Genomic DNA, 15,706 nt, shown 5'->3' with positions numbered 1-15,706 from the left:
GACCACAGGGCCGGGTGGTTGCTGGGCCTTAGGGGTGGTATGTGGGCTCAGGGCCTCTTGGCCCCAGGGCCAGTGATCAGTCTGCTGAGCCACTCAGCGACCCTACAGCACATTTAAGAAGAGGGACAGAGTGAAAGGAGAGAGAAAATATAGTGTATGGTAGTAGGGAAGTACGAATGGAGGGAGTTGTGATCAGCAATGGCAACAGTGGAAAAATATTGAAGTAGCTTTTGTGATGGACTTATCCTAAAGAATGTGATCCCCCTGCGACAAAGCTGTTGGTGGAACACAGACTGAAGCACATTTGTTGTTGTTGTTATTGTTGTTGTTGTTATTTTGGAGGGGTTATGGGGCAAATGGGGTTGGGTGGCTTGCCCAGGGGTCGCATAGCTGGGTGATTGTTGGGTGTCTGAGGCCAGATTTGAACCCGGGTGCTCCTGACTCCAGGGCCAGTGCTCTGTTCACTGCACCACCTGGCCACCCTTATTATGATTATGATTATGATCATCATTATTATTACTATTATTTTATTTTGAGGTTGAATTTTTGTTTGTTTTTGCAGGGCAATGGGTTTGGGGTGGCTTGCCCAGGGGCACATAGCTGGGTGATTGTTGGGTGTCTGGGGCCGGATTTGAGTTCAGGTGCTCCATCCACTGTACCACCTATCTGCCCCTATCATTATTATTATTTTTAATTTTTATGTTTTCCACTTTATTGTTCATATTTTATGGGGGAGGGGGTATTATGTTTATTCTTAAGAATATTTTAGTAATGTATTAAAAAATCATTTGTACAAAAATAAAATAAATATAACTTTAAAAAAGAATGGATTTCTGTAGACTCAAAATTCCTAGAGGAAAAGAGAGGGAAACTATCAAAAAAAGACTATTGTTGATGTTCAAGAATCAGTTTAGTTTTTACAAAGACATGAGCAGATAATCATAGCAATGACAAGTAATGAAAAAAAAACAAGAAAAAGCATTGGAGGGTATATGTTTGTGAGCAAGAACCCAAAGGCAAGACAGAGTGAGTTATAAGCCCTTTTGGGTAGTATAGGAAACTATTTGTTATGGCTCGAACGATATTGGTTGATTACTTTTTTCTGCCAAAGAGAATCATCTTTGGCCTAGAAAGAACAGAATAAAAGCATGGGTTGTTACCCAAGATCAGTGAAAGGGCATTCAGATGTCCTTGAAAAGTTCAAGTCGCTGTGCCAAATGAACTACATCCTTGAGTACTGAAAACACTGTTAGGAATGATCGTTGATTTACTATTTGTGATTTTTGAAAGATTATGGAAAAGAAGAGAAGTACCAGAGAGTTAGAGGACAAATGTATTGATTTTTAAAAATAAAAAAGGAAGCAAAGTAGAGTTGTCAAGAACTTGATTTCAATTACTGTCAACATTCTAGAATGTAATTTTCAAAGGATGATTTTCTGGATAAAGAATTCTAGACCTAGGGCTGTCAAGGAAGAAAGGATAAAAAAGCTGTCATAGTTTCTTCAAGAACAGGTTATATGGGGGCAGCTAGGTGGCATAGTGGATAAAGCAGCGGCCTTGGAGTCAGGAGTACCTGGGTTCAAATCTGGTCTCAGACACTTAATAATTACCTAGCTGTGTGGCCTTGGGCAAGCCACTTAACCCCATCTGCCTTGCAAAAAAAAAAAAAACCTAAAAAAAAATGAACAGGTTATACTAAATCATTTAATGTCTTTAATTTTATTTTATTTTTCTAATTACATGCACAAGAGTTTTTTCAACATTTATACTGCTCATTTATGAGTTCCACATTTTTCTGCCATCTTCCCTTCTCTCCCCTCTCCCCTGACAATGAACAATCTGGTAAAGATTGTATAATTGTGTTTAACATTTTTCCATATTAGTCATGTTGTGAAAGAGGAATTGGAACTAAGAGGGAAAATACTTGTAAGTAAGGGGGCAGCTAGAGCACTGGCCCTGGAGTCAGGAGTTACCTGAGTTCAAGTCTGGCCTCAGACACCTAATACTCGCTTAGCTATGTGATCTTGGGCAAGTCACTTAACCCCATTGCCTTACAAAAAAGAAAAAAACTTTTAAAAAGTGAACATTTAAAAAGTGTTTTGTTCTGCATCCAGACTCCATAGTTTTGGGGTTTTTTTTCTCAAAATGTGAATGGCATTTTCTGTAACAGGTCTCTCAGGATTGTCCTGGATCACTGAACTGCTGAGAGGCACTGCATCCATCATAGTTGTCATCTCACAGTGTTGTTATTGTATACAATGTTATCTTGGTTCTGCTTATTTCACTGGGCATCAAAAATGAAAAGGGTGAATTCATCACCAATAAGGAAGAAATTAAAATAATAATTATGAGCTATTTTTCCCAACTGCCAACAAATTTGATGATCTAAGTGAAATGGATGAAAATTTATAAAAATATAAAAGCTCCCTGGGTTAACAGAAGAGGAAATAAAATACATAACTGCATTTCAGAAAAAAGATCAAAAGAAATTGATCAAAAAAAACTGAAGAAACCATCAGTAAAGCCCCTAAGAGAGCTCCATGGCCAGATAGAGTTCAAGTGAATTCTACCAAACATTCAAGGAACAATTCATTCCAGTTCTGTATAACTATTTTTAAAAATAGGTCAAGAAGGGATTCTGCCAAATTCCTACTATGACACCAATATGGTGCTGATACCTAAACTAGGAAGAGCCCAAACAGAAAATTATAGGCCAATTTCCCTAATGAATATTGATGCAAAAATGTAATGTCTTTATGGAAAGGGTTATTATTCAAAATACAGGAGAAGTCATTAACTTAAATTTTAGTGAAGCATTTCACTAAATGTTACAAGGCTTATGAAAAAGATGGAGATTATAGGCTAGATCCAGGCTAGCTAGATGTTAGATTAGAATGTTTGAATCACTGAACACAAAATGTAATCAGCTTAGGGGTGGCTAGGTGGTGCAGTGAATAGACCACCGGCCTTGGAGTCAGGAGTACCTGGGTTCAAATCCGACCTCAGACACCAATTACCTAGCCGTGTGGCCTTGGGCAAGCCACTTAGCCCCATTGCCTTGAAAAATCTAAAAAAAAAAAAAATGTAATCAGCTATGGCTCAATGTCAACTTAGAAGGAATTCCCTAGTGTATTTTGTCAAGGATCTATATTTGGCCCCATGCCATTTAATAATTTATCAGTGTCAGCATCCTTATAAAATTTGGAAATGGCACAAAACTGGTAAGGATAGCCAGCAAACTGAATTAACAGAATTAAGCTCTATATTTAGTAAGCTTGAACATTAGACTGACTCTAAAAGTATGAAATTTATTAGGGGTAAATGTAATGTGTTCAATTAAAGAAAAGTCACCACGTAGAAATTGGGGGGAAATAGTAAATTGTTCCCTGAAAAGGACCTGGGACTTTTATTGGACTGCAAGCTTACTGAATCAGTAGTATTTTATCCAAAAATGTTTATGCAGTCTTTGATTCCATTAAGAGAAACATAATAAACAATTATATTCTTGTAATAAAAAGAAAAAATGTAAAGAAAATGGATATTTAACTAGAGAAATATAAAATACTCAAATTTAAACAAACAAGAAGTAAAAATCTTAACCCATTCTCAGAAAGTTCAGTTGAATAAGCCAAAAAGCAAATGCTAGGTGGCACGGTGAATAGAGCACCCACCCTGGAGTTAGGAGGACCTGAGTCCAAATTCAGCCTGAGACATTTAATAATTGCCTAGCTATGAGACCTTGGGCAAGTCACCTAATCCCATTGCCTTAAATAAAATTTTTTTTAAAAAAAGAGCAAATACCAGGGGCAGCTAGGTGGCACAGTGAATAAAGCACCAGCCCTGGAGTCAGGAGTACCTGGGTTCAAATTCGGTGTCAGACACTTAATAATTACCTAGCTGTGTGGCCTTGGGCAAGGCACTTAACCCCACTGCCTAGCAAAAGCCTAAAAAAAAAAAAAAAAAAAAAAAAAAGAGCAAATACCTAGGATGTTTTAGTCAGATTTACAGTTGAATGCTATCAAATATTTTAGCAGCAATGAATACCTATGCTTCATAAATTATTCTCTATACTTGGGAAAGAAATCATTTTAACATGTACTTTTTATGATGTAAATGATCCTGATAACTATCCCAGGAGGAATATAATAAAGAGAACTATAGTATACAATGATCATTGATGCAAACTTTTAAAAATAAAATTCTAGCAATAAGACTAAACATTAACCCTTCAAATTTTTCATTTTACCCGAGCCAAAATTTAGACTTGGAATCAAGACTGAACTACTTACAATAGAAGCTTTCCTGATTAAAAAAAAATAGGGATAAACTAAGAATTTCCCTTCTCTTTACGATTAATTGACATTGTTTTAGAAATGCTAATCATACAAGGAATTCTAAATTGAAGGGATGTCTATCTGTCGGAATGGCTGATGAAATACTATTGTGCTATAAGAAATGATGAACACAGTGATTTCAGAATAACTCGGACTTATATGAACTAATATAAAGTGAAATAAGCAGAGTCAGAAGAGCCTTACAGCTTTAAGAACAATTTTGTATGATGATGAACTGTGAATGACTTAGCTTTTCTAGCAATGTAATGATACACTCACTTCACAACTGATCATAAAAAATTCTATCCAAAGAAGAAATGATGGAGTCTGACTACAGATCAAAGCATATTTTTTGTAAACTCTATATCAAAGTGTTTGCCTTCTCAAGAAAGTGGGAGGGGAGGGGAGGGGAGGGGAGGAAAGGAGGGAATTTGGACCTCAAAAATTATTTTTAAAAAGAATGTTTAAAATTGCTTTTATACATATATATTAGAAAAAAATAAAAGAAAAATATTCTTTAAGAGAAATGTTAACCATAGCAGTAAGACAAGAAATAAAGTAAAAGCATAAATATTTACAAAACAAGAGATAGAATTATCCCTATTTGCAGTTGACATGAATGATATACTTAATCTTGCAAAATTAATAAAAAAAACTATTTGATTCAGTTAATACTTTACAAAAGCAGTGGAATGCATAATAAATCCACAGAGATCAACTCAACCTAGACAACAAAGGAATAATCTTCAAAATTATTTTGTACTAGTCAAAAAAAAAAGAAAACTAAATCAGGGAAATAGGCTACACAAGCAAAAATTTTCTGTAACTGAACTCTCAATAGCCCTTGGAGTTTTATATACCCAAGGGCATAAACTAGCTAAGGAGATAGTTTTTTGAAAATTTTATATAACAGCAAAAGATGTCAATATTATTTTAAAAGAGAGAACACAATTCAATTCTTTGGAATGTATATTATCTTTAATAATAGCAGGAGAAAGGAAAGTTGATATCTATTGGTTTCTTTATATGTTTTTCCCTGACTCAGCTGGTGTAGATGAATGATTACAAATGAAAGACCCTAAAGAAATATGAAAGCATAACATCTTGAACTCTGGTGGTAAGAGTTCATTTTCTTAGTTGAGCTACTTCTGGAGAATAATATTCAGTAGTGCGCTACACATTTCAGAAAGGATATTGATAAGCTGGTGGATAACCAGGTTTGTGAAGGACCTCAAGTCCATGTTATATGAGAATCAAATGAAGGAATTAAACTTACTTGGCTTGGAAAGGAGAAAACTTAGAAGAAGATATGACAGCTGTTTCCAAGAATTTCAAGCACTGTCATATAATATGGTCTCCAAGAGCAAAACTAGAACACATTGGTGAAAATGGCAAATGAACAGGCAGAAGGGATTTGATGAAAGGAAAAACTTTCCAAAAGTTAGGTTTTATCCAAAAGTAAACTATGAATATGTTACCATGAGAACTTGTGAGGTCTCCTCACTGTATATCATTAGACAAAAACTAGATGACCACTCACTGACTGGGTTACTATTAGGGGTCATTATTATTTAGGGATTAATTGGACTCCTCCACCTCTCAGGTCTCATCCAAGTCCAACATAAAAGGATTAGAATACAAGTAGGGTAGGGTATAGTCCAGTACCATGCTTTAATCTTTGACCTGGCAGGTAAATCTCTTCTTCTTCTATTAGATTGTGTGGTCCTGGAGGGCATGGCCTAAAACATTTTTCTGTTTATATTCTTGGATCTTAGAAAAGTACTTGGGATATACCAAGATATTATTAGGATAAATGCTTTTTAATTCACTGATTGATTCATTTTTCACAATTTAGTGTACAAGGGGAAGAGTAGTACCAACGCTATGAAACTAACTTTATGAAACATTGTATGCCTGAAACCCAATTTTGTTGGATTAGTACAATACCCAGTAATTTGATAAGATGTTAAGTGTATTGTTTTTTAACTTACACATTCTTTAGTATAATAATAATGTTATTTACCTTCTTATATTTTTGGTAAAACTTGTAAATGCATGAGTGAACATGAATTTCCTAAATATTTTTTCTTTAGCAAATTCCAAGTCGCCAGAAGAAAATTTTGGAGGAAGCTCATGAATTGAGTGAAGATCACTATAAAAAATATTTGGCAAAACTCAGGTCTATTAATCCACCATGTGTGCCTTTCTTTGGTAAGTACTATTTTTATTTTTAATTGAATGATCAATATGTTTTTGGACAAAGTAGTTGTACTTGCATTTTAAAACAAGTAATAGACATAGGAAATTGCAGAATATATTTAAGATCTTTTGTTTAAGGGTGTGTGTGTGTGTGTCTACAAATTTATTCTTTTATATTCGGTCTTTTTGTGACCTCTTCAGTAGTGTACTTAGCTTTATATTAAAACTATAATACTCCTACTGCCTAACTTTCCAAAATAGTAATTTGTGTTGACTATACCTATTTTTTTCCCTCACCCTTCCTTCTTTAATCTGTTCTGGCAGCTTGATACAAGGGAAGATGTCTTAGATTTGGAGTGAGAGGACTTGAGTTCAGTTCCTGGGTGTAACACTTAAAAAATTCTGTGACTTGGACCAAATCAGTTAATCTCACTGAGTCTCTATTTCATCTGTATGAGGAGAGGGTTTTGTGCCAGATGGCCTTCTAAGGTCCCTTGTCTGACTTAGCCACAGTAAACATCTCTACTACCATCAATTCTTATTTTGAGCTCCAGTGACCTTTTATTTCTTTAAAAAATCTTTATTGATGTCTTTTCTTTCTTGCATCATCATAGTTATGTCAAAATTCTTTCTCCTCCTCCAATCAAATTTTTTTGAGAGAGAAAAAAATCAAAATAGCTGATTGATTTATAAATAAAACGAAAGATATGTGTAATATGTAATATCTGTGGATCTCTATACAAGATAATTTGAGGGCAACTTCTCATGTTACTTCAAGTCATGCTTGATTACATTTTTGTTTTGCTTTGTTACATTTGTTTTTCATTTTGTAGTAAATAGTTCTTTTCATTTATATTAATAGTGTGTTTATTGTTGCTTTGACTGCCTACTTCACTCTGCAATAATTCATAGAGATCTTTCCATGTTTCTCTGTATTCATCACATACATCATTTCTTAAAGCACAGTGATATTCCATTACATTTGTTTACTTCAGTTTGTTTAGCCATTGCCCAATTAATGGGGTTCTACTTTGTTTTCAATTCTTTGCTTCCACAAAAAGTACGACAATAAATATTTTGTTATATGTGGGAGTTTTATTTTTATCGATTGCTTCCTTGGGTATAAGTCCATTAATGGAGTCCGGTTCAAAATATGTAGACATTTTAGTCATTTTATTTGCATAAATCCAAATTACTTTCTAAAATGGTTTTACCATTTCACTGCTCCACCATCAATGTATTTTGTGTTCCTATTCCACAATACTGAGTATTGTCATTTTTGTCATCCTTACCAATTTATAGAGTATGAGATAAAACCTCAGGATGTTTTGATTTACATTTCTCTTATTAATTATTTCAAGCATTATTCCATTTGTGAATATTTCACAATTTTTTTTTTAAGAGCTATTTGTTTATATCCTTTGACCACTTTTCTATTAGGGAATCTCTACTTCAATGACTACTTAATAATCAAATAACAATATTTTTTTTAGCACTTCTCTTTGTTTCCCTCTTTGTATTTCACAGTTTTGAAAACTTCTTCGTCCTTCAGGCTTTTCCCCACTTAACTCCCCTGACACCATGGTGTCCTGGTTCTTTTCCTGTGTCTTTGGCTATTCTTTTTCTTTCTCCTAGCACCCACATTTTCTGGTTAGGCAAAGCCACTTGGATGTCCTCCCAGCATCTCAAACTCATTTTGTCTTAAACTGAATTCATTTCTTCTCAAAAACCAATTCTCCACCGCTAGTTTCATTCTGTTTTCTCCATTCACCATTCACCATTCTCCCACTAAACCCAGCTGTTCCCTCTCGTCTTGATTCTTTTTTCATCATTCTCTCAGATCCATCCCCCCCTTTTTTCCAATTCCTACTGTCTGATCTAGTCCTTGATCATTAAAAGTGGCAGTGATACTGAGACAGATGCTCCCTTTCATTCTGTCACAATCACAGATTATAGAAGAGACTTTCAAGAGATATCTGTGTCCTTGACTTGCATGTGTAGCTCTGACTGACAAATTATAGGGGAAGAGCCCACCTAACGTGCACAGCTCAAGTCCCTTCGATTCTTTGAGCCCCATCCTTGTCTGCCTTTGTAGACACGTCTATACATAGGTCTTCCCTTTTAAAATAGGGTCTTAGACTTTAGATTAAGATTTAGATTGAGCTTTAGAGAGAGACTTAAACTTTTTTCTTTTGACTAAATCACTATTCCCGTTCAGTAGTGTAATAGTTTTTATGTTCTATAGTGTAATAGTTTATGTGAGCAAATTGTTTGGCTTTTTTGTCATAATGGATGTTACATTTACAAATGTGAACTTTCTCTTTTGCCGCATTCTTCATTTTATGAGATTTAGATCTGTCTGGAAAGAGGCTTACTTATATCTTTTTTTTGAGTGTCATTATTTATCATTTCAGTCAGCCAATCAAAAAACATTTATTATATGCCTACTATGTACCAGACCGTGTGCCAAACTAGAGACACAAAGAAGAGCAAAAGACAGTTCCTGTCTTTGAAAGAAGAAAGGAGAATGGAGAAAAAAATAACATGCAAACAACTATACACAAGAAAAATATAAGTTGGAAATATTTAAGAGAGAAAAGGTGAAAGAGATCCTATGGAGGGTGGGATTTTAGGCTGGGACTTGAGTGAAACCAGAAGGCAGAGATAAAGAAGTAAGCATTCCAAGAACTGGGGCAGGGAGGGTATGGAGGATATTTCGTGGCCAGTGAAAATGCCTAGAGCCAATAAATAGACTGTTTTATTAAAGAATAATGAGGCCAATGTCATTGGATCATAGACTAGAGAGGTGAGGGCCATTTCAGGGATGCTTAAGATAAAAGAATCCTGGCAGGGGGAGGGAAACAGGTCATGAAGGACTTTGAAGGCCAAGATCCAAGAGTTGAAGGAAGCTATTGGAATTTTTTGAGTACAGAGATGACATAGTCAGATCTGTGCTTGAGTAGCTGAATGAAGATGAATTGAAGTGAGGAGAGACTTGAGGCAGGCAGACCCACTAGCAGCTACTGTGATAGTCCAGGCATGAGATGAAGAGAGTTCACACTGGAGAGGTGGCTGTTTCAGAGGAGAGAAGAAGGCATTCAAGAAATGTCACAAAGGTGAAATCAACAGGGAAGTTTGGAATGGGTAGAGTTTGGGTTAGTGAGCCCAAGTTCTGTTTTGGTTATGTTGAGTTGACAATATCTACATACAGGATTTCACAAATTAGATTTAAGTTGATTGTTGTTCTTTTACAGCAGAGAAATTTCTGTTATGCATTTCTGGTAATTAATATGTGTTTTTTTTTCCCTTAGTCTAGAATACTTCCCCCCCTTTTGTTGTACTACCATTCCTAAGCTCAAAAGCTACCTCTTCCAGAGGTCCTCCAAAATTCACGTCCCAGCCTTCTAACCTTATATTTTCATTCTGTAACTAACAAACTATCTTGTGTATTCTATTCCATTCTCTAAATATTGTATCACATATTTGATAGTTGTGAGTATATTAATGACATTTGTATGATATTATATAAGTGCATAGAACTTTTGTTAGATCATAAGTCCTGTGTGGGCATGAACTGTCACTGAATCACTTTACATCTCTTCCAGAATCTAGCAATGTTTTGTTATTAGAAACTACTTGATAAGTGGCTTTTGAGTGAATGAATGTTGTTTAGAAGGTGACCTAATAGATTATTATTTACTTTAATAATAATAATAATAATGCTCAGTAATAGTGAATGGTAACAGTATAATTTTATGTGTGTTTTTCCTGAAACATTTTATCTTTTAGGGATTTATTTGACAAATATCTTGAAAACAGAAGAAGGCAATCCTGAGGTATTGAAAAGACATGGGAAAGAACTTATAAACTTCAGCAAAAGGAGAAAAGTTGCAGAAATAACAGGAGAGATACAGCAGTACCAAAATCAACCATATTGCTTGCGAGTAGAATCTGATATAAAAGTAAGTTAATTTATTTGGAGATGAATAATTTTGTTAAGTTTAGTAGGGAAATGACTGCCAATTAGAGCTTAGGCATTCCTGTGAGAACCAAACAGTGTAGTAAAAGCAAAACTTTATTTTAGTGCTTTGTAGTGACTTTACTTATCTATACTGAAAGAAGCTGAATCATGTTTATTTTTATAGCCACAACTCTATAGTGATGTGTAGAGTGTTTTGTTTAGTTTTGGGTGTAATATCTTTAGAAAATCAAGAGGAAGGCAACAGAATGGTGAAGATCCTTGAGTTCATCATCAATTTAAGGATCAATGAAGGAATTAATACTTGTCTGTTACAAATAATATTTGAAGGGCTGCCATGTAGAAGACGAACTAGATTTTTTTCCTCCTTGGCCACTGAGGGCAAAAGTAGAAACAGAGGGTTGAATTTCAAAGATGTGAATTTAAGCTTGTAAAGAAGAACTTCCTAAGAAAAGTGGAATGGACTCCCTAGAAGAGGAATGAGATAAATCTGAATGATCAGTTGTTAGCTATGTTCTCAGTTCTAGAGAAAATTCTTTTTCAAGTATACACTGTAGTAGATTGCCATTGAAATTCCTCACAATTCTGACATTCTGTAATTCCATTTTTAGTGAAGGGGAGAGAATGGAAAAGATTTAAGAAAAATAAAAGCTTCCTTCAAATTATTCAGTATTCTCTTGAGTTTAAAATATTTTCTTAATTGATTTTCATAAATTTCAGTAGCTCATGAAAAACCTAGTAAAAACCTTGTTTTCATCACTTTTTTTCCAGAAATTCTTTGAAAATTTGAATCCAATGGGAAATAGCATGGAAAAAGAATTTACAGATTATCTTTTCAACAAGTCACTGGAAATTGAACCAAGAAACCCTAAGCCTCTACCAAGATTTGTAAGCATGCAAATTAAAATCTACTTAGAATTCTAACACTTAAAATAGTATTTCTCTGTATCATATTACAAAATTAATATAATTTCAAATAGATAATAAAAAAGATTGATCATTTAGCAGAAAAAAGCAGTTTTTACTATTAAAAATGTGAAAGGCAGGTCCTTTCACATATTTATGGGAATATTCCCATTGGTCTGGGCAAAGATTAGTTTGATAGACAAATCATCAAAGTAATAGACTCTCACTGAATTATATCTTTTAAAGAACAAGAAATGCAAACTATTATAAGTTACAACAAATAAAAGAGTAAAAACTAGGAATCAAAATTTTAAGAGTGAACAAAAGTATGAAGCAACAATCCAGAAAATGTTTGTTTGACTAAAATTTTTCTCCTTTGTGAATATGGTTCATATTATTTTCTAGTTTTTTTTGTCATTGCTTAGCCAAATCTCCATGCAATCATATTTTATGTACAGCCTCCTCAGATTTTCAAAGCAAAGTTGAGAACCTGGAAACTAGCTAATAAGACTTCTGAGTATCTAAGATAAGATACAAAGTCATCACTAAAATCAGTGGCTCTCAAACTTTCTTTGCTTGCAATACAATTAATTAGTAATATTTCAATTGCGGCACACTATGGGAGACTGGAGATTCTTGCACACACCTGATATTTCAAATCTCAGTTCCATATAATTTGTGGTGACTGGAGATAACCCTTTGAGATACACTGCCTTGAACTTATTTATTTTATTTGCAGAAAAATCCCTCATGCCTTCACTTAAAACCTGTTTATTTACTCTCATTCCCCATCCTATTCTGGCAGCCATGCTTATCTGGTTTCTAAGGCTACAATAGATTAGAAACATCAAGTTAGAAAGAAGTTATGTCAATGCTTTATAACATCCTTAATGCCTATTCCTTTATCTTTTCTTTCCATCACCATAAATATGGGTGGTATGTTTTTATTATTATCGCACCAGGAGGTGACAGAACAGAGACAAAAGATACTGCAGACAATATCTGAGGCATCATTTTACTTTTGTACTGTGCGTGCTGTAATAACTGACATCCAAGAAGATAATCCTCAGTCATGATGAAAAAGTTAAATTATATTCAAAGAATTGTATTGGGTTTTTTTTTTCAATTGTAAAGTAATCATTTACTAAGCTAGCTGAAAAACCTGATTTTTCAGAATGTCCTTTTTCTCTGTGGGTCATAGAAAGTTTTATTCTAATTGAATAAAAGTGCTCTTGGTTTTTGTTTTTTTGTTTCTTTAGGATTTTTGCAAGGCAAATGGGGTTAAAGTGGCTTGCCCAAGGCCACACAGCTAGGTAATTATTAAGTGTCTGAGTCCATATTTGAACTCAGGTACTCCTAACTCCAGGGCCGGTGCTCTATCCACTGCACTACATAGCTGCCCCAAAAGTACTCTTGTTTTAAAGAGAAAATTCTCTTTATATTTTCTTAATTTATTTTAGATTTGCCCTATATTGTAATAGGATTTATCTAGTATGATAGAGCTTAATTTGTCTATCTACATCCAAAAATTCTTGTATTTTTTTTATTTTCAGAAGTCAATTGCAGTAGAACTGACTTGAAATGTTTCCATTTCTTCTAGGGTAGTCTTTATTTCTATAGTTCAGTCTTTCTCTCCTTCATCCCTGATCTGTCATTATTAATCCAGTTAAATGTGATATAACTTGCAGAGACTTTCAGACCAATTCTCATTCTACTTTAAGTAAAATCTGTTTATTCATATATATATATATATATATATAGTTTTGTAGGACTGTAATAAAATAACATATTTGTTTTTGATGGGTCTACAGCCAAAAAAATATAGCTATCCCCTCAAGTCTCCTGGTGTTCGTCCATCAAACCCAAGACCAGGTACCATGAGACACCCCACACCACTGCAACAGGAGCCAAGGAAAATTAGTTACAGTCGGATCCCTGAAAGTGAAACAGAAAGTACAACGTCTGCACCTAATTCTCCGCGAACACCATTAACACCTCCCCCTGCTTCTGGTGCTTCTAGTACCACCGATGTGTGCAGCGTGTTTGATTCTGATCACTCAAGCCCTTTTCACTCAAGTAGGTGCCAAAACTGCAAATTCTTTAAATATTTGAAAACATTACACATGGGCAATATACACTTTCTTTTCTAATGAAAAAAGCTTGAGAGACTCTATAGCTGATATTTATATTATGCTTTAAGATGTACAGAGTGCTTTGTGCAATATCTTTAATGAATCTTAGTTAAACCCTATAGTAATATTCTGTATGTTATACATAACAGAGTTCAGGTGGTCAACCACTTTCTATAATAGCAACATATCTCCAAGAGGACCTCCCTGAACATCAGACACCATTACTTATTACATATGCATAAATATTATTCCTTTGGAACCAACTGATTCTCAATCATATTTCACTTCATGTCATAGAACCAATTAGCCAACTGATTTTCATATCAGTCAAGTATAGTAGCAAAGCATAAAATAATGTTACAGTGAAGATCCATGTAATGAACATTCCAAACTCCAGCAAACTGCTGTAGAGTGAAATTGCAGTTCAATTAAAAACAAAAGAATCATCTAAGAGCTCCTTGAATTTTATCACTGTAATGAGATTTACTATCTCCTGATAAATTGGTGATTTTAACCACATTAGATAGTGTGTTTTCTTTATATTCCTTTGGAAATAACTGCTGTTTCACAGCCAAAAGGATAGAAAATTCTTGAAACATACCAGCATCAGCAGCCTGTTTAAATTAGTTTGTGCTTCTTTTCCAATGTACCTGATTGATACTCCTGACTTTATCAAGTTGTCCCCTTGACAGAGGGGACACAGAATCCTTTTCTCTCTCTGTGTTCATCTCCCTTACAGTACTTGTTAAATACAACTATCTGTTGGTCTTTATCCTAATTACTTAAATTTTAAAAATATCCATCCCTGCATATCTATTTGGAGAGGCCATCCTCCATACCTAGAATACACTGTTTTCTGTGATACCTCTTTTAAACCTCTTATCAAAAACTCTTCTATGGCTAAACAAACATCAATCTTTCTGAGGAAAATGTCTTCCCAAACTCCAGGTTTAGATTCTTGATGTACACCTCTCTTGGTCCTATCAGCAAGAGCGAGGATTCTCCCAATTTGAGACTACTGGTGGTAGGTAATGACTGGGGCTGGGACTCCCCAGCAGGACAGGAGCTTGGTAAGAGTTAAAAGATAGAAGAGTGCTCTAAGATAAGGAGCAAGATCAGGGACTCAGTTGGATATGCAGAAGCTAAAATAGATATAGGAATTAGAGGGGAGTCAAACTGAGACAGTGAGAAAGAACAGTTTGAATTCAAAAGGGCAAAGAAAGTTGGGAAAAATAATTTTAGAATAGAATTTGCCTCCTACCCCCATAACAAGAGTGTGGTTAGAGTGACAGGACTGCTATCTCTCCATCTTCCCTTTAATTGTGAACTTCTTTTATTCCACCACTGTTGGACATAGGGGAGGGTGAGAACAGAAGACTGGGCAAGGGAGAATGGAACTGAAGAACATATGTCAGAAGGTTATGGGTTTTTTTCCTCCCTTTTTCCACATCTCTCCCACTATCAACCAGACAACATGAGTTTTACTTAGAGATTGTAGAATATTGGGCTAAGGTACATATAGACAAGGTTGAATGAGGAAAAATACCAGATGGTTCTGGGTTCACAGGAATAAGACAGAAGAGGAAGGGGATTCCCCATCAGCATAAAAGAAAGGATTATTCCTCATGTCATGTAACTAGTAATTTAAGACATGTTGAAGTTGAAAATAGTAACCTTTTCTCCCCTTTTTAACCAATTGGCAACATTTAATTTTTTTGACCATCTTAAAGTTTTAATAGTAAGTTTTAAATTAAATGATACCTAGCTTGATTTACTTTAATAATATTAGGCCTATATTTTAAATTTTCATCAGAGTATATATTTTAATTAAAACGTCAGTATTCCATACTGTATTAAATGATAAAATTTATTAAACAATAAGATTTCTGACAGTTTACCTGAGATTTGTGCCTTGCCTCACTTGTTCTCATCCTTCGCAAATTAGTTTTGTCACATAATGGCTTATTCAAAAAATAAGTCAGTAATTTAGTGCTTTCTATGGGCAAATAGTGTATTAGTTGTTATATACGGTTCAAGAATGTGTTGATACATAGTTCCTATCTGAGAAGATAGAAGATGAGAGAAAATCAGAACAGCTCTTATTTTGCTTAACTCTGTTTGCCTCAGTTTCTCTGTCAGAAGAGCTGAGAAGGAAA

At 34.6% G+C, this 15,706-nt stretch overlaps 1 protein-coding gene across 2 annotated transcripts in view; it reads left to right on the top strand.

The window, feature by feature from the left end:
• The window catches only part of SOS1 (SOS Ras/Rac guanine nucleotide exchange factor 1), a 180,315-nt gene that overhangs the window by 153,148 nt on the left and 11,461 nt on the right, over positions 1-15,706 (top strand). For both annotated transcript variants that reach the window (XM_074204280.1, XM_074204271.1), the window contains exons 17-20: positions 6,428-6,545; positions 10,323-10,495; positions 11,284-11,400; positions 13,230-13,494. In XM_074204280.1, the coding sequence (XP_074060381.1) occupies positions 6,428-6,545; positions 10,323-10,495; positions 11,284-11,400; positions 13,230-13,494 (673 nt within the window). The remainder of the gene's footprint in view (positions 1-6,427; positions 6,546-10,322; positions 10,496-11,283; positions 11,401-13,229; positions 13,495-15,706) is intronic.

The sequence above is a fragment of the Macrotis lagotis genome, chromosome 1 (assembly GCF_037893015.1).
Source record: "Macrotis lagotis isolate mMagLag1 chromosome 1, bilby.v1.9.chrom.fasta, whole genome shotgun sequence".
NCBI lineage: Eukaryota > Metazoa > Chordata > Mammalia > Peramelemorphia > Peramelidae > Macrotis > Macrotis lagotis.
The sequence above is the reverse complement of the archived record's forward strand: the minus strand, read 5'-3'. Positions and strand labels throughout refer to the sequence as shown.